We start from the raw sequence: 20,562 nt of genomic DNA on the forward strand, positions 1-20,562 counted from the left end.
AGCCAAATAATTAGCAGGTTTAGGTTGGCTTTCCTTAGTGTTTTTTGAACCTGCCTGAAATAAAGTTTTATATATACTCATTCCTTATATTTTTCTGATAAATTTCCTATCTAGGTTTTTCCTATGAGAGTTTCTTTCCTGTCTATGGTAGATTTATTTTATTTGATTTATTTGTCAACTTCCTATCTGATGAAAGAGATATTGGAATAATAAAGACCACCCATTCTTTAATCTTGCTAGAAATCAATCACAATTTTTGCAGAGAAAAATTTCCTTGCACTTGAGCTTCCCATTCTTTCAATGTTAAAGATATTCAGGAAAATAACAGCCTCATCCTGAGTTTATTCTTCTTCCTAATAACTTAACATACTTTGATATGTATTACATTCATCTAGATTATTTACTTAGTTACAATCATGGGTGGCTTTTGAAAAAAAAAGAAAACAATTGCAACTTTTCTATGTGAATCTTAGCTTTTAATACTTTGCCATTTCTTGTGGTTATTTTTCCTTCTTTCTTCAAAATGATTACATAAAATTAACTAAAATTATTTTTTTTAATTTACCTTCTTCAATATCTTTACTCTTGTTTGATCTGGTCCCCTTACCATAATCTTTTCTAGTTTTTTTAGCCATAATTATACATTTCACCCTTTCTGATCATCCTTTTTTCTTAAAAGTAACCTTGTTGTTTAAACCCTTCTCTCCTCTTCTATGATCTTTATTTGGGGCTACAATCCACATATTTCTAAATCTCTTGACCTCTGAGATTCTCTGTATACTCTTAAGAATCTCTTATCATAAAGCATCCTACAACATGGAGTAATGAGAACTCTAGCAGTGGAATTAAATATAAATAGCAAGGTAGTCAAACCATTTTTATTCTAAGGTTCCTTGAAGTTTTAAAAGACATTATTTTTAGAACTTCTTATGATATGCTTCTAGGCATATTTTATTCTCTAAATGTTTAAACGTCCTCTTTTGTTTGATAAACACTTGACCAAATTAGGTAAATCATATTCTATCTCTATTATTATCTAGAAATTTCCTAGTATCTCTACTTTTTAAAAATTAGCATATAGATAGATATACAAATGTGTGCATGCATATATATGTATATTCACACACATACACACATATATATGCACATAAATACATTTATTAAGTTATAAATGTATCTGTACATATATATATATATATATACGATTTGAAGAGTTTTTTCATATACATTCATTATTTCATCTGATCTCACACAACCATGAAGATCAGATTAGAAAAAATAGTATGCTATTTTATAGATTTAAAAAAGACATTTAAAAAAATCCAATGTACCCCAGCCATACAGTTAGTAAATGTCAAAGGAAGTCACCAATACCCTTGGAGTCAACTTGAAGTTAGGCATTTGGGGTTTGTGAATTGGTATTCGGTGCTAGAGGAAGAGAATGAAAGGCAATCAATGGCATATGGCATACTGGGGTTGGGCGTTGGAAGAGGAGCATGGTTTATTCTGCAATTCCTCAGTTTTTTGCCACTTTGAAATGTTCCATATAGATACATTTACAAAATGAATAAAATTTATTCTTTATAGTATTGATTTCAAATATATTTATGAAAAGTTATAAATCACTTTATAGTTTTATCAGGCTTCCTAAGAAAGAATAATTTAACCTCTGAGAAATTCAAGGTTATTATTATGATCATCAATTATCTTATCATATTGTAACTCAGTACTTTTCTATCTCCCCTATATTTTATTATACCATACTATTTGTTATTTCTGCTTTGTGTACCTGACTCTAACAGTCCTTCCCTTGTAAAATTTTATGATTTTAGAGAAGCTCCAGCAACAAGATCTTGACTGTTGGTCACTGATAATAGATTTCTCATTCCTTTCTGGCAAATCTACTGTACTCTGAATAATCATATAATCAGGACTACTAAAATTGTGGGTAAATGATGATTTAATAAGTTATTCAAGCTATGAATACATTGAGATATACTTCTAAATAGTAAAGTATAGGAATTTTATTGTGGCTTTGTGGTAAGTATTTTAGTACTTAGAAACATTAAGAAAATACTTTTAATTTCATGGATTGTGTCCTGGATGGTTGAAACTGGTAAAAGGTTACCCTTTGTATAATTAGAGTATTCCTCTAAATTATAATTACATAAAGATGAAGGATAAAGTCTGGGTTAGTTCTTGACCTTTTAAAAATGAAAATATTTTTAAGTGACTTTATTTGTCAGTCAAATAAAGTATTGTCATAGGCAAAAATGAAAAGTATACCTATTAACTTCTGGCAGCACAAATATACTCACATACATATACATGTATGTGTTTGCTTTATATACAAATAATATATACTATAATATATATCTATATATGCTAAGAAGTGTGTATGTATGTATGTGTATATATATATATATATATATATATATATATAAGGAAGTGTTTAAAGTGCTATATGATCAGCAGAGAAATTACTTCCAAATGAAAGAGATAAGGTATCACATGAATAATGGAAGACTTGAAAGAGAAAGTAATAACTAACCTATGCTTTAAAGGGTGGAAAAAAGTCAATTGATGGACATCAACTTGACTAACTAACTAACACTGATTAAGTATCTACTTAATGCAAGCCTCTATGTTTTGGGAGAAATGGAAGTCTAGACAATAACAATAATAGCAAATAGGTATATAGTGCTTATTATATGTCAGGCACTGTGTTAAGGACCCTACAATTACTATTTCATTTGATCCTCATAACTACTCTGGGAAATAGGTGCTATTATTATCCCAACTTTACAAGTGAAGAAACTGAGACAAAAAAAAGTTGTGATATGTCCAGAGTAACATAGCTAGCAATTGTCAGAGGTTGAATTTGAACTCAGGTCTCCCTATCTCATACCTGTTAGATGTGACACTTAACCTCAAGGAACTTAGAATGAGTTTGATAGAGAAAAGACAATATAGCTAATATAGTTCAAATAAAGGAGTTATGAAATAGCATTTCATTATATGTGCCTGGGATTATCTTCAAAAAGCCAACCGAGCCTATCCCCTTCATTCTGAGTAAGCCAAACTGCAGAAATTCGCCTTTCCTTTTTAGAGTGGTCTGATCCTGTTGTTATATCTTTAAATTCTTGTGTGAGAAAGAAAAAATAGCTATTGTTAAATTCTTGTGAAAGAAAATAAATTAAATCATGCTAATTAGACATATTGAGAGAAATTGAACCCTAAAGTTCTATGATTTTGGAGAAGCTCCAGCAATAAGATCTTGACTGTTCGTCACTGATAATAGATTTCTCATTCCTTTTTGGCAAAACCAGGAAATGATAGAAATCCTAAATTTGAATCTTTACTTTGTAATGCTATAAAAATAACCAAAAGAAACTTTGAAAACAATTACAATACAAATAATTTTAGTGTTGGAGGAGAATAATATAATAAACAATAATAAAGTATCCTTGGGGTAGAGTTTGAAGAATGCCTGTTACAGAAACAAAGCCCTGAGCAGTTTTTTTTAATTATCCAGGAGTTACTTCTCCATTTATCCAACTCCATAGAATTTTAGAACTTTAAGGTCCTAAGAAGTTCATCTAATCTGATTCCCTCATTACACGGAATAATAAATCAGTGCCCAGAAGATGGTAGACACTTACTTGGCTAAAAAGTCTAAGAGATAGGACAGAAATCTCAGGTCTCCCATTTCTTAGGCTTAGAGAGAGAGAGAGATCAGCTTGCATTATTGGAAGCAACATGAGAAACAATGAGGTACCAGGTCATTCCATTTTGGTCATTTTATATGAAACAGATGGGTATCCAAAAATTTACATTATTTCTCCCTGAAAATTACAAGACCAAGAGGAAAGCTCTTGGCAGTTTTGAAGGGCTCTCTAAATTTTCAGAAGGATGTAGGAAAGATATAGATTGATTATGCTGTTCAGTCTTTTTTTTTTTAATAGCCTTTTATTTACAGGTTATATGCATGGGTAACTTTACAGCATGAACAATTGCCAAACCTCTTGTTCCAATTTTTCACCTCTTACCCCCCCACCCCCTCCCCCAGATGGCAGGATGACCAGTAGATGTTAAATATATTAAAATATAGATTAGATACACAATAAGTATACATGACCAAACCGTTATTTTGCTGTACAAAAAGAATCAGACTCTGAAATATTGTACAATTAGCTTGTGAAGGAAATCAGAAATGCAGGTGGGCATAAATATAGGGATTGGGAATTCAATGTAATGGTTTTTAGTCATCACCTAGAGTTCTTTCTCTGGGCTTATATGCTCTTCAGTCTTGAAGAAAGTAGCTACAGAGACAAGATCATAGATCCATCAGAATTTTGAGGTATTTGAACTCTGTTTCTGGGTGATTTCCCCTTCTTGCCCCATCAGTACTCCCTTTCCATTTCCTTGACCTTAGGCTACTGAACCCCAAACAAGAATGTGCACATAGAAATTCTCAGTTATTTTCTCTTATCAGAGGGAAGCATTCATGTGAAACATTTCCCAAAGCATAGACTTTCTTGCTTCCCTCCATTAGTCAGAGCTAGGTTCAGAACATACTGAGCATGGAGAGAGGGAACATAATATTTCAGTGACAATATGCTGAACTTAGCTAACAAACCAAATAAAATATTCTTATTTTATATGTTCAAAATGACCATTTGTGATATATCGTTCTTTCCCCAAACTTATTATTGGACATTTTAAATAACAAAAACAAGCTGTAACCTCTCATTTTTGTGCTTTTTACATAAGTTATCCTTAATGGAATGACTATAATTAATGAAATGTTGCCAGTCTGAATTTTAAAGTTTAAAAACTGAATCTTAGGTTGATTAGCTGGCCTCGGAGGCTTCTTACAATTTAGAGATACAATCTATGACATTTTAAATTCAGGTCATGTAAAAGTTTCTTCATATGTGTAAGTCATGACTTGTCCTTAGTAATATTTTCTTTGAGCTCTTGTGCTAGCATATTTGTATACAATATATTGGAATCCTGGCCTGAAAACGAGAGACACTGTTTTGGAATCTCACCTTGGATCCTTCTCATAGAAACCCATACTTGCAATAACAGTAGCTGCTTTGATATAATTTTTGACATGTCAAGAGTATCATTTGTATTTTACGACAATACCATGGAACACTACAGATATTAAATACCATTTCCATTTTGCAGAGGACAAATTTGCTTTGGTCACACAGTTAACAAATGATAAAAGGAGGCATCAAACTTAGGTCTTTTTGATTATAAGTCCAGATTTCTATCTGCTGAGACCCATTATGTCAGTGTGGGAGAGGACACCAGATTTATGATGGAGGGATATGGGTTCTATTACTGACTTTTTATCACTAAGTACATGAGTTTTATTTCTCTACACTTAATCTTACTTTTCTCATTTAAAAATTAAAGGAATTTGGCTAGGTTAACTTCTAGGGTTACTCCCAGGTTGAAAATTCAATCATTCGCTAAATTATTTCTTTATATATGTCTGATCAGCATTTCTTAGTGTAAAATGAGTAAAGAAGAAACTAGATAAATAGGACAAAGGCTCTCCCTCCCTTTTTCTTTCCCTCCCTCTTTCTTTCCCTCTCTCTCCCTCTTGTTCCCTCCTCCTCCCTTCCTCCTTCTCTCTTTCCCTCTCCTTCCCTCCCTCCCTTTCTGTCTTTCTTTCTCTCTCTGTCTCTGTCTTTCTCTGTCTCTCTCTTTGTCCCTCTCCCTTTCCTTCTCCCACCCATGTTTATATGTCTCTCCCTCTCTGCCTGTGTCTGTCTGTCTCTGTGTATACACACACACACACACACACACACACACACACAGAGAACAGGTCAAGTGTTTGTGTGTATGTCTCTCCCTCTCTATCTTTGTCTGTCTGTCTGTCTCTGTTTCTCTGTCTATACACACACACACACACACACACACACACACACACAGAGAGAGAGAGAGAGAGAGAGAGAGAGAGAGAGAGAGAGAGAGAGAGAGAGAGAGAGAGAGAGAGAGAGAGGGAGGGAGAGAGAGAAAAGAGGTCAAGTATGGATTAATTCTATTTTAAACTATGCTGACCTTTGATTGCCATGATCACATCATAAGCTATAAGTCAGAAATATTCTCCCAGGAAAAATATAGCATGGCATATTATTAACCATTGATATAATTAGTGAAATGGTCTCTTTTTTCTATGGCTAATGTTTTTGCATTTTGAAGAAAAGAAAACATAGTGAATTTTGATTTTGTGCTATATATGCCATTTTTTCATATAACCCAATCAAATAAGAATGGAATGAGTTAACAAATGCAAAGTGGTTTGCAAACCTTAAAACACTAGATAATCTGTAATCATGCTGTGAATAGAATACTGAGTTCAGAGTCAGGAAGACCATGGTGAAGTTTCAATTAAGAAAACTATAAAGCATTTAATAATGCCTGGAATATAGGCATTTAATAAATGATTCCCCCCTTTCTGCTTTTCTTCTCTCCCTTATCTCTTTTTTCCTTCCTCTCGCCTTCCTTCCCTCCTTCTCTGTTTCCTTCCTCCTTCTTTTTTTCCTCCTTCCTTCTCCAAATATGTTTATTTCAATTTGGCATCTTTTTTAGCTTCCCCCCCCCCCCTTCAATTTCTACCTTCCCTTTAAGTTACTTGGGGATTGTGATGGTAGAGTCCAAATGCAGTAGTAGTTCCACTGTCCTTGATGGAAAATTCCAATTTACCGAAATTACTTTTGCAAAAATTTTCCATTTTACTTTTGTTTGTAGTCATTTTCTTTTCATTTTTGAAGGCAGTTGGAATGACTTTTCTTGGTTAAATATCTTACTACATTTTACTTAAACTGGTTTTACCCTCCTAAGGTTCTCCTTACTATAAAATACTCTACTTTTCATTACATTTCTTTTTAACATTTAGCAGACTGGTTTATATTCTAAACTGGTGTTGCTTTTGGCAACCATTTCTCTCCATTTGGCAAGTAAGTTAGATGTTTATATTTTATGGAATCTTTTGATCTCCTTGTTGTGGCAATTAATTTACATTTGTTATTCTTCTTGATGAATGTATTATAGTCACATTCAATGTCAATTTGAACAATAGTTTGTTTAATTCAAGATTCAATTATACTAAATTGCACTAAATACCCTTTTCTCGTTTTAAAAAAAAAGTTATTTTGACAAATTTGAATCTTTGCTATGATGAGATGATCAGATTGTACATGGCAAATAGTTAACATGGATAAATCCCACATCAATAATAAATTTTTGAGAGAGGTAATTGAGCCTTTTAATGATTAACAATTGTAGGTTTCTAGATTCAGCTAACAGAAATATTATATTCACATTTTAAATATCAAAATGTGTAGAAACAAAAACATGAATATATGTTCCTGGGCATTTTTTTCTTTCTTTCTCATATGATCTCTTGACCCTAAAGAGTATATATGTACAGAGATGGGTGAGCTATTATGGCATTTATGGTAAGTTTCAAACATATTTTCTGCCAATTTTGAGGCCAAAGTTCTGGTATTTATTTGAGGAGGTAAAAGGATTAAATTGTGCTATGTAAAGCAATTTCTTTCCATGCCTGTCACCTATCAAATTTAGTCACCAAACAGTGCATAATCAACGAAATGTAACAGAAGATCTTACAGTGTGGTTTCAGAAATAAAATAAGATCTATTTTTAACCAACTCTGGCTGAATCTTTTTCTTCTCTTTCATTCTGCAACATGCTACAGACTGATCAAGATACATTTCTCCCCATTTCATTAGGATATATCAACAACGGTTAACTTAGAATTTGGGCTTTAATGAAAACAAGCTACAATTTGAAATGATATTAATACTTTCAAAAGTGTAATTTATGCAGACATTTCAAATGGACTTGCCACCCTGAATTTATAAGTACTTTCAGTATAATCATTAGAAAGAAAAGGAAGCTAATTCATTTAAATAAACCAAAATCCAAGTTGGAGCCAAACTGCATTCACTTCAAGAATATATACTGTATCGAGACTCTACTGTAAGAAAGCTAAAATGGCAGAGTAGAGCAGCCTTCCTAACTAAACTGTCTTAATAGTCTTCTCCAAACAATTTTAGACTAGCACAGCAAATAGAATTTAAGAGAGACCTAGCCAACAAAATGTCAAGATGAGACATTTTTCCAGCTTAAGACAAGTTAGGAGAAGACAACAACCTCTTAAATTGGTCAGCAATAGAGGTCTGTGACACTAGGGTAAAACTTGGAGCACATATGACATTAGCATTTGTATGAGGCCTTGGAGGCAGCCAAAGTGGTGATAATACTGCAATGAACTTAACTGTCAGCTATAATATGATAAAGGGCTCGGAGAATTGATCAGAAACGGATTATTGAATTGATCAGAAAGAGATTAGATCAAGTTCTGAGCTGACACTGGGTACAGGACTTGGTGCTGCTTGACAACTTCATTACCCATTTTCACTTCTAGGTCACATTTTCAGGGCAGAGAGGAGTTGCCATACATGGTCAAAAGAACTAGTTGAAGTTGTAGGATAGAGAAAAGTACTAGTGCTTATGACTGCAAGGTGGCCATAAGCTGATCCTAGGTAACCAGAGCACAAACCAGGAGAATTGTGAACCACATCTCTTTCCAGACCACAGCACTTTAGAAGCATCAAAAAATGTAAACTCCAAAAACTATGTTTGAAAATAGCAGCACAGAAAATGTCTGAATCCTTGGACAATGCTAATTCCCACTTAAGTCAACTGAGCCCAACTTTAACATAAAGTTCATTTTTTAAGAAATAGGCTAGGGGAAAAAATGAGCAGACAACAACAACAACAAAACCTCACCATAAAAAATCTATCATGGTGGCAGAAAATATCAAGATACAAACTGAAAAGAAAATAACGTGAAAACAGTTACAAGAAAAACCTAAAAAGGAAAAAAATATGTATGCAAATTACACATAAGCACAATAAAAAGTCTGGGAAGTGTTAAAGAGAGAGATAATAGTGGTAAAAGGAAATTTGGGGAAACAAATGAGAATGATACAAGAAAATTATGAAAAGGCAATAGCTCAGTAAATACTAAAGACACAACAACTAAAAATAGAATTGAGTCAATGATAAAAGAGGCATATTGAAGAAAAAAGCTTTTTAAAAGCAAAATTGACCAAATGGAAAGAAGTACAAAAACTCATTGAATAAAAGTATTTCTTAAAAATTAAAATTGGACAATTAAAAGCTAATAACTACAGGAAACTGGGAAGATTTATATGAACACAGTGAATTGAGCAAAGCTTAGAGATCATTGTATACAATAACAGTAAAATTATAATGATGATCATCTATAAAATACTTAGCTACTTTGGTCAATTTAAACAAAGAAATTGTGAGGAAAAAAATACTACCCACCTGTAGAGAGAGAACTAATGAACTGTGCATACTAAAATATAACTTTTCTATTTTCTTTATTTCTCTTTTTTTGCAACATGGCTATTATGAAAATATATTTGTCATAATTTTGCATGTATAATTGATATCCTGTTATTTTTCTTCTCAATGGTTGGGGGATGCTAGAGAGAAAATTTGAAACTCAAAATTTTAAAAAATACAAAAAATAACCACTTTTAAATTTAAAAAATCTCATCTAAACACCCAAATGTCCACCACTCAAAGTAGCTAAGGACAAGATTTATATTTTTCACTGAAGTCCTTCTCTTATCCTGCATGACAGTTGGGACGAGTTCCTGAGTTCTTGAAGGTTTTGTCAGTAAGCTTCAAGCAAAGCCAAAGGCTTCAAGTATGGGCTCTGGGAAAACTATCACTAGAAGACCAGTTTAGCTAAGTTCCAAGAGACTTATAACAATAAAGTTGCTACAAAGTGATTTTTTTGGGAGGCCACAGAAACTCAAAAGACTGTCAACTAAAAGCATAAAAGAGTTATGATTTCTATGTGAATAGAAGGAATACCTCTAAAAATTTTGTCTAGGTATACCACATAGGGCAGCTAGGTAGCATAGTGAATAGAACAAATCCAGTCTCAGTCATTTATTAGCTGTGTGACCCTGACAAGTCACTTAATTTTGTTTATCTCAATTTCCTTATTGGTAAAAATGCGCTGAAAAAGAAAATAATAAACACTGCAGTGTCTTTGCCAAGAAAACCCAAAATTAGATCACGGAGTCAGACATGACTAAAACAACTGACCAAACATAGAGAATCCCACACTCACAAGACCTCAAAGTAATAAAATATTATAGATCCTATTCTCTAGAAAAGAGAATTTTGGACAAATAATGTAAATGAATCAAGAATTTAATAGGAAAGGGAAAGCAGATTGAATTCCCTTTAGCAAATTGTAAAGTTTCTTTAATATCCTCAGACTTCTCACATAAATTATTTTTTTATCATTTTATACTAATATTCTGCCTGTGTCATTGGATGACTGAGAATCATAGAATGTTTTAATCTCTAAAAAATCAAAAATGACAAAAAAGAGCAATGGAGAGGCACATGGTGAGTATATACAGGCTGCAATATGTAATAACTCAAGAATATAGAAACCAACAAAAAATAAAGGATACTGTCACAGGAATGAATAATTTAAAAGAAAAGAGGATACTGGTATGGTCATGAGGTGAAACTAAAGGGTAAAGTGGATTTACTATAATTTCCACTAATACTCTTCCAACAACAGGAGAAAGTGAAAAAAAAATCAATCAATATTTACTAAGTACTCTATGTGCCAGGCAATAGATGCTACAGATACTTAAAGAAGCAAAAAATAATCTGTGCCCTCAAGGAGATAACACTCTGATGGAAGAAACAACATACGAATATTTACAATATATTGAAATATATACAGTGTAAGTTATATGCAGGATGAATGGGAAATAATTAGCAGAGGGAAAGCTCTAGAATTAAGAGAGTTTGGGAAAGGTTTCTGTTGAAAAAATGGTGTTTTTATTGGGATTTAACAGGAATTTGGGAAGTCAGTAGGTAGAGCAAAGGAGGGAAAGCATTCTATGGATGGGAAACAGAGAAAATACCTGGAGGTGAGTCTCCAATAGCCAGGAGGCCAATGTCAATGGATCAAAGGTATATGCAGAGAATAACGTGTAAGAAGACTGGAAAGGTAAGAGATGGCTACATTGCAAAATGTTTTGAATGGCAAACATTGCTTTTTATCTTTGATCTTGGGAACAATAAGGAGTCCCTGCAATTTACTGAATAGACATACAGACCTATACTTTAGGAAAATCATAATAGTGATTAAATGGATGATGGATTGGAGGCCACCAGCAAAATCAGGACATAAGGTGATGAAGGTTTGAATTAAGATGGTAGTCATAGTGTCAGAGGAGAGAAAAGATATTGCAAAAATGAAATTGTAAAATCAACAGATTTTAGCAACATATTGGATATGGTAGGGGATGGTAGAGGAGGGTTAGAAAGAGTAAAAAGGGGAAGGTGACTTCTACTTGAGAAGCTGAGAGGATGATATTGCCTTCTCCACTAATAGAGAAGAAGGTACAGGGATTACAGAGAAAGATAATGAGTTCCATTATGGACATATTGGACAATTAATTCAAGATGTCTGAGAGGCAACTGGAGCTATGAGATTAGAGATCCACATTTTAGCTCAAAGGCAGTGAGGTAGCACAGTGGATAGAGCACCAGCCTTGGAGTCAGGAGAATCTAAGTTCAAACATGATCTCACATATTTACTGTGTTCTCATGGCCAAGTCATTTAACCATCAATTGCCTCAAAAAGGAAAGAAAGAGGAAAATGAGCATAGACATGGTTATTAGAAAGGCTCAGGAAAGAGCTATAATTAGAAGCTGTGATTGGAAGCGATCTAGGAAAGCAAAAAGAAGAAGCAGTCCCATGGATGCGAGAAGAAGCAGGAAAGAATAGTGTCTTAAAAACCTGGAGAAAAGAGAGTATCAAGAAAGAAAAAAGTGTTAAAGGCTTCAAAGAGGTCGTGGAAAATGAGAAGTGAGAAAAGGTTACTGGATTTGGTAATTAGAAGATTATTGGTAATTTTGAAAAGAACAGTTTTGGTGGAACAAGATCAGCACCAGATTATGAGTGAATTGGAGAATGGGAGGAGAGAAGATGGGAAGCACCTATTGTAGATAATTTTTTTCTAGGAGTTTAGTTACAAAGGGCAGGAGAAATATAGGGGTGGAAGGATCAAGTGAAAGTATTCTGAGAATGAGAGAGACTTGGGTCTGATTTTAGGCAGTAGAGAGTGAACTAATAGACAGAAAAGGTTTAAAAATGAAAGAGAGGATGACAAAGGGACTAATCTGATGGATGAAACAGGATAGAATAGGAGCGCTTGAAAAATGAGAGGGATTAGCCTTAGTAAGAAGTCAGGCCACTTCTTACTGTGAGAAAAAAAGATTTAAGAAGATACTGGTTAGAAGGCACTTGAGTGATAGAAAAGGAGAAAGAGGGGGGAGGAGGGAACTCATGGTCAATGACTTCAATTTTATTTTTTGAAAAATATGAAACAAAGTTTTCATCTGAGAAAGTAAGGAAGGGTGACCCATAGGAAGTTTGCGAAGGGATTAAAAGGTTTTCAAGTCACATTAGTGAGTTGATAAAGGAGGTATGATAGGACTGCCTAGTAGCAATGGCAAAATTCCAGAAGAACATAGATAAGAACTAAACAGAAAGGGAAGAAATGAATGGGATACTCTGCACTGATGGACAAAACATCTACAATTATAAGATAATAAATCCAAGAGCATTTGAAGACTCCCCAAAAGGGAAAAAATAGGACAAACAGAGCATATAAGCTTGATGATCATGTGTTTTAAACTGTCTATTCAGAAAATCTTGAAAAGACTGAGCTGCCCTTTAGGTGCTAGTTTCCTCCACACATGGTCCTGGCAACTCTCACACAGAGGGTGGCACTGAGATTTTTTTTTCCAGAAAGCAGATTTGTTTGCACAAATGATGAGTGGGAATTCTCTCCTGAGCACCTGTGAATTGTTTATGCTAATTGGGTTATGGTTGATGATTGCTGTGTGGGTGAAATTTTAATCCACTATTTCTTGGATGTATTATGAGAGAGTAGGTGTTTATTAATTGATTGGAAGTATTTTATTGTGTTTCTCTGTCATTTTCTCTTCTCTCATTTTTATTTCTCTACTTATGAATCCTGAATCATTGGAAATAGCAAAACAGCTTCTTGCTGGGGCCAAGAAGTCAGTATGCCATAAAAGGTTTTGTTTGGGGAAATTGCAAGGCACCAGAGCTTTAGTCCAACAATAATGGGCAAGGCACAAAGCATTCTATTGGCACAGCAGTGAGCCCTGGCATAACCCTGTGTGTTATTGACTGATTGGCCAGTCTAGCCATTATTTGTCATCATCTCCCTCCTCCTCTTCTCCCCATCAAACTGAACATTCCATTCTCTTAAAAATGGGGTTAAAAAGATTGGTAAAGATGATTAGAAATCTAAAACAGACCAAGTAGGAGGACAGGATGCATTTCCTAGACAAATTTGCAGAGAGAATAATGTATTTGGGGGTGGGAGAGGAGTGGGCTAATGATTTCTTGTGAATCATGCAAGAAAGGCTAGAAATTTAATTTTAAAAAGTTTGAAGGCCCTCATCAAAGAAACCAGATGGGAAACAACAGTCACACACAAATTAAACGGACTACAGAATAACAAAAAGGTGAAATTATACCCCCTAACAAACAAATTCCTAATTCATTTTAAATGTGCTTAGATATTTCAATGACCTGTAACATTATTTTCATAGGCACTACCTCCAACAATGAACATGACATCTGAGACACACTTTTGATTCATTGCATTTCTTGAACCAAAGAAGTATTCTCTGTTCCTGGGATCCCTTCCTCCAATTAGAGGATGCAGTGGTCCTCCTGGATGCTTCATTAAAGAAGATGCCTATTTCCCACCATACTATATTCCTCTGGTTGCCTCTATCAGATTCCTATTCTGGGTACCTCTTCTTCCTTCCCAGTTCTCCAAATTTTCAATTTGACAATGACCACTTAATGTGTTATCTTTCCCATTATAATTACAGTTTCTTGAGGTCAGGGACTGTTTTTTTTTTTTCTTTTTGTATGGTATTTATATCCTTGAATATAGCAGAGCGCTTGGCACATAATAAACATAGAATTAAAGCTTAAGATTGCCTATTGCTGTTGACTTGCCCACATGCTGCTGTCACTTAACATACAGAGAGTCTCTTGATATTTCACAGTTTTAAATGAAACACTCAGACTATCTTTCAGCTGGACTTATCAGCTTATTTTCCAGTCACTCATCTGTTAATTGCATCTTTTAAGCAACCTCAGTCTTATAATTCTTATTGTAGTCAGAGTCAACTCATGCTAACCATTAACTTTAATGCCATACAATAACCATCTTATTTCATACACATACATGTAACTGTGTATGTATGTATAGACAGGACTGGTCTCCGAGTTAAAATCTAATCTCAGGCACATACTAGCTTTATGACTCTGGACAAGTCATTTTATCTCAGTTTCCTCAGCTGTAAAAGGATACACCTTTCTCACAAGATTGTTTTGAGGATGAGATACTATTTGTAAAACATTTTAAAAGCCTTAAAATTGAATAATAGAGAATGATTGTATTATGGAATTGGAATCATACAAAAAGTACTAAGTAAGCTATACAAGCATAGCTAAGCCCCCATGTTTTTGAGTCTCAGTTTCTTCATTTATTAAAAAAAATCAAGTTTTTAATAATGCCTTTAACACTCTCCTCACTGGATTGTCATTGGCCAAAAACAAGATAATACAGAGAGAGTTCTTGGCAAATTTTAAAATGCTATAGGCATATCTTCTATTATTATTTCTGGCTTGGATGAACAAAGCACCATCATTGATGGTTAGCATATCTTATCCCCAACTCAACCTTTATGTTCACCTTTCCTAGGTATTTCTTCAGAGAGTCTCACTTAGCCTTCTTAGGGCCAGCAAATCCTAAACACAACATTTGCCAGGACAAGATTAAGTTGGAAAAGGTGATCATTAAAAAGGGACTGCAGATCAGTGCCCCTCCAGCAACAGCGTTTCTCTATTTCCTGCTGCTGCATAGCACAGTGGGGCTCTCTCATTCCACTGGAACAACGTGCAGAGGGAAGCACTTCTCAGTGTTGCTTCCCTTTATACCCCTTTTTTTTCAGCCTCAAGAGAGACAGGTACAGTGATAAAGCTGATGGGAGGATGAGCGGAGAGGCTAATCATAACATTACCTCCCTTTACTCCCAGCACAAACATAAATTCATTTATACCTTACTAGAACTTATTTGGCTGAGGATAGCATGTAAAGAAGATAGTGCTATACAATACAAAAAGAGGAAAGTTGCATAATTAACATTATGTGATAAAAAGACAAAAGACACATATAGGGAACAATTAGATTAACTAAAGATTTTGGGATTCCTCTTTCCCAATGTTTCCCACAATTGAGAAAAGCCATTGAAAGGAAGGAGGGGGGATTCTGAAACACTTAAGAAGATTCAAGAAATATTGGCAGGAATGAGAGGCAATAGTAGAACATGATAATGATTGGAGGTCCTCCCCATGCAACCTGGGCAGGTAGGTTGCACAGTGGGTAAAGCATTGGTCTTGGAATAAGGAAGAATCATTTTCAAGAGTTCAAATCCAGCCTCACTTACTAATTGTGTAATCCTGGGCATTCAAGTATGTTTGCTTCAGTTTCCTCATCTCTATAATGAGTTGGAGAAGGAAATGGCAAATCACTCCACTATTTTGTGGCAAAAAATCCCAAGTGAGGTCACAAAGAATCAGATAAGACTGAAAACCATAAAACAATAACAACAACAAATTGTGATAACCACAATGTTTAGGATTATAAATCCATAGATTTAACTGGGAAGGCACCTTAGGTTCCATTTGGTTAATCCCTTTTATTTTATAAATGTGGAATATAACATCCTCAAAGAAGAAGTGACTCATCAAAGACCACACAATATTTGAGGCAGATTTCCAACTTGGCATTCTTGGCTTTAGGATATGCTGTGGATAATCCTCTAAAAAATCCCTCTGTGTTTAGCTAAAGTTTCAGGTGCTAGAAATGCAGTTGATCTTTGCCTGCCCTAATTTAGAATTCTCCAGGTCCAGAGGTAGAAGAGACAGAAAAGCTGCTGAGTCCAACTCCTTCATTTGACAAATTAGGAAACCAAGGCTTAAATAGCCTAAATAATCTTTTACTAAAGACTGAACTAAATAATCCTTTAGTTCAGCTATAACAAAGTTATAAAAGCAACTCTGATCTGGAGCCCAGAAAAGAGACATCACCTTTATTCACACCTATAAACTACGGATAAAAATTTCTTTCTCCCTTTTCTCTAATCAGCATTTTAAACATCTAAACATTTGGCAGAGCCTTGTTGGTATTATCTGAAAGGTAGAGCATTTGAGACTCCTGTCATTTAGGAGTATAGATAAAAATGCCCTGATTTCTTCTGAGATGGACATTGCTTCCATGTTCTATTTGGGGACTATAATTATTGTTTCCACTTAAAATTTTGGCAAGCAGATTCCCAGAGAATAGTATCATTGATCTAGACCTAGAAATGATCTCAGAGGCTTTGTAGTTCAACTCTTTTCTTTAACAGCTGAGGACACGAAGTCTTTGAGAGGTCACATACATAATAAATTGAAGGCCACATAGATAATCAGTGTCAGAGGAAGGACTTGAATTTGGGACCTCTGACTGCTGAGACACTGCTCCTTCCCCTATATCTACCTACTTGTCCTGTTACCAAGAGCTGCATTCTTTATTGGTTACCTGGAATGCATTATTGATTCACTAAAGAAGAATGACTTAACTTATCCAAGAAAAATAAAGGGTAAAAAATATGAGGTCAATTTTTTGGTTGCTAGTGATTCCTTTACAATCAAGGTTTCTTATTCTCTTTCTGACATCTCTTTCCAGATATAGTTAGCACTCATGACTAAAGCCTCCTAATTGTCTATGATAAAGGAGCCTGTGAGTAATAATATCAATAATATATCTTGAAGGGAAGGAATCTCCTATTTGAGATCTCAACAAAAAATCACTATTTTCTGAGAGACTGTATGAGTCAGAGCTTTCTTCCTTCCCTATCACCCCAGTGGCTCTGGGCATTAATGGGATAAACATTGGCAATATTTAATTAGTACCCATTTTCAGATTTCTGAAATGTACCTTAAAGTGGTAGAGCTTTAACTATCTTGTTAACCACTACTGATATTAGGCAAAAATGTCAGGATTTTCTTGCCTTTCCCCCCTATTATTACCTTGAGCTCCTTGACTGTAGAACAGTCTGTGAGCAGATTCAACATCCAGAAAGTAATCCATCTTTGGGTAATCCATCCTTGATATTATAAATGTGCTGTTTCTTTAGTTTCAAGGAGAAAAATTCAGCTCAGTTCCTAGAGAAAAGAAAAAACATATTTACAAAGTCAAGTACATTAAGAACAAGAAAAAAAAAAAAAAACAACAATCACCATTCTCTGGAACAAAACAGGTAATCATTAGGGCATCTCATCTTCTATCCCCAAATCCCCATTTCCGAAGCATGCACCTTAACTTAATTTTGCTATTAGGAATTTAAAGATTTAATCAACAACCAAATAAATATAATATAATCTGGAAACAACAACATTAACAAAGACTGAGCCAAAGGAACAGTGACACTTGACCAGTTCTTCCTTGCTATGCAATACCTGTCCACAGACTAGAAATTCACCAACTACTGAGTTTTTCAAAAGGTTGTTTGATAGTCAGCAACATTAAAAGAATGCGAACTGTTCTTACCACTGAGTCTCAGTGAAATAAGCAGGCAGGCTGAGCGTTCCCTAGAAGCAGCCAATGTGCCTTGCCTGTGAGTAAGAGAGACCTCTCAAATGCAACATTGCCTTTATGACACATAGTGGGACATATTCTTAACAGGAGTGCTGGGCTTGTCATCCCTTCCTGACATTCTCTTCAACATTAAGATTAGTCATTGAAGTATTTTGAACAGCTTTCTGCCTTTAAAAAACCATTTGGTATTTGCTCATTAGAAACAATCAGTTTTCTATTGTAGAAACCACATTTAAGCTACCTGTTATTGAAAGCTAGTCTGTCACCAGTTAATAAACTTCATTAAGAAACAATCAGCCTGTTGGTTTTCCCTTTTAAGCACTCTTAGTTATTTCTTTGCTCTTTTCACAAATGAAGAATCCCAATTTTAATAATACCTTTTTTATAGGAATCAATAAGTTGCAGTCATTAAGATCACACTTAGAAACACCATCCAATTGCTTTTCCCACCAGGAACGGGGAAATTTTAATTTAGGAAACCAATTCTGATGAGAAAGAACTTTGAAAATCCCCCTACTCTTCAACTTTTGCTTCATTACCTACCCCTAAAGCAGATTCTCTATACTGCCCAAGACCAAGAAGCAACTCCAGAATAACCAGCAGAGACAGCTAGAGGAGTTCCAAGACAGGGTTCTTTGATCTCACTAAATATTCCCAGTGTAAGCATATAATTTTCAATGTACAATTGAAATTATTATGAATAATGCATGTCATCTCTCCAACTGGACTTCCCTTGTCAGAAAAAAATGGCCAGAATGTTACCTTAGCAACAGAAAGTGATGCTAACATTTGCCTCTGTGTAGCTAAGATTACCAGGAGAAATCATCTTTTTGCTATTTAAAACTTTGTCCAGAAAAATAAAATAAAATCTGTAACCAGTCATCAAATAAATCTATTTTTTCTTCTATTCCCCCTTGCAAGCTAGGGCTAAGAAGTGTCATTATGGTTAACAAAAGGATTTTATTGTATCTAATAATTTATTTTTATTGCTTTAAGTCCCTTGTATGACTTACAATTACAACCCAAAGAATGTGGAATGATTTCACAGCAAACATCATGGAAATCCCATCAAGAAATGGTTCAGTGACCACCTGTTCTTATCTTTCAATAGACTATTTTAGCTCAAGTACATTAAATATTTTTCTGTTATCATTAATACACAGATTAGCCATCAGCATCTCATACAGCTATAGGATTTTCTTTCCCTCTGCAGATCAGTCACTGCACAAGAGCTTTAAAAAGCTACTGGATGGTTCCCAATCATTTGAAAAACAAAATGCAACAGAGATCTAAATGATTTCCCCCTGAAAAAAAAGACACAAAAAAAGAGACAAGAAAGGAGTCTTAAAGTTAGAAGGTACTCACCAGCAGTTATGGACCCCCTTCGATCATGCTGCAGTGCATGGAACAGAGCTGTGCACTACACCGGAGCCTGCCAGCCAAAATGAACAGTTTCTAATTTTCCCTTCAAATACGATCCAAGAGCGCTGAGAAAAGAAAAATGATGGATTGCCTATTTTATATTATGATGAAATGCAACCTTTAAGTATGAGATCTAAGCTGAAGTGCTTTTTTGAACACATCAGACTGCTAATTTGGGAAAATGGAAAGGTTTTGTTTTACTGTCTTTTATATATTCTCTCTGCTACCCCCTCAATTTAATTTGCATTTGAAATTATTCTTATGTCTCCACTCTTCTCCAAGGTGTGGAGCACTTTCTAATCACGACGGATGTTGGTATGGCTTTGTGCAATGCCACTTTCTTTCTGAGCTGTAAAACAAGGTGAATAATTATAATTGCTCGTTATTTTCAAAAACGAGGCATAAAGCACATGCTCCTTTTCTGCATCCTGCCCTTTTCTTTCCTTTTCCCTTGCTTGGTCAGAGTTTTACTGCAAATCATTTCCTAATGACCATTTAGCCATCCTTTGACCATAACTGAAAAGATCTAAGTAACTTCAAGGAGGTGCCAGAGAGCTAAGACTGGAGAAAAGCTTGTTATTCTATAAAATCACCCACAGAGGCAGAACTCAAAACTGTCATTTGACAGCGCTTTCTCCACTGTATAACTAACTCTGCCCTCTTTTCCTTGAATTGTTGAGGCACTTCCTATTCCATGTCAAAGGCCAGATCTACTGAAGATTTTTTATAAACTCATTTACCTTTTCTTTGCTTACTGAATCTGTTTCAAGGGAAAGTATTTGTAGCTTAATCGCTGAGGAAAAAAAGCTACATTTTAGGAATCTCTCCGAAAAAAGTGTCATGACAAGCTAAAGCTATGGCAAGTGTACCACTTACCTGGGGCTTCTTGCCCCTCCTTGAGACATACACTGATTGCATTAGCTTGTGGCCACCCTAACCAATCAGAATGAATTATGTAACAGGTTGATGATTATTGAGATAAGAGTAAACCTACCAATCATAAGCCCTCTGGTGGCATGGAACAGATATGGACTCAAAGTACTCAAGAGTGTTGTTTAGGGTCCAAGGACTCGATCTTCCAGGCTCATCTTTCTTCCCAGCCAAAAATTGAGACATACTGAGCACTTGACATTTATAAGAGGAGAGAGCTGTCTGCTGGTTTCTTTAGCTTACAGTAAGGTGTGGGCGACAGGTTCTGAACTCTTTATTGTGAATCTAACTGAGATTGTAGTGACTCATAGGAGGGGAGAGAGAGAAAGTG

At 34.9% G+C, this 20,562-nt stretch overlaps 1 protein-coding gene across 5 annotated transcripts in view; it reads right to left on the reverse strand.

Moving 5' to 3' along the window:
* The window catches only part of PHACTR1 (phosphatase and actin regulator 1), a 622,984-nt gene extending 603,149 nt beyond the window's left edge, over window positions 1-19,835 (reverse strand). The window contains exons 1-2 of one of the 5 annotated variants that reach the window (XM_031946843.1): window positions 19,245-19,835; window positions 17,312-17,446 (exon numbers count right to left, since the gene is read on the reverse strand). In XM_031946843.1, the coding sequence (XP_031802703.1) occupies window positions 17,312-17,387 (76 nt within the window). In that variant the 5' untranslated portion in view covers window positions 17,388-17,446; window positions 19,245-19,835. Of the gene's footprint in view, window positions 1-17,311; window positions 17,447-17,740; window positions 17,757-17,831; window positions 17,879-19,244 lie in introns of those variants that run through there. The other 4 variants (XM_023496332.2, XM_031946844.1, XM_031946841.1 and 1 more) reach the window with 4 other exon arrangements.
* Between the last annotated feature and the right edge of the window lie 727 nt (window positions 19,836-20,562).

This window comes from Sarcophilus harrisii, chromosome 1 (assembly GCF_902635505.1).
Source record: "Sarcophilus harrisii chromosome 1, mSarHar1.11, whole genome shotgun sequence".
Lineage (NCBI taxonomy): Eukaryota > Metazoa > Chordata > Mammalia > Dasyuromorphia > Dasyuridae > Sarcophilus > Sarcophilus harrisii.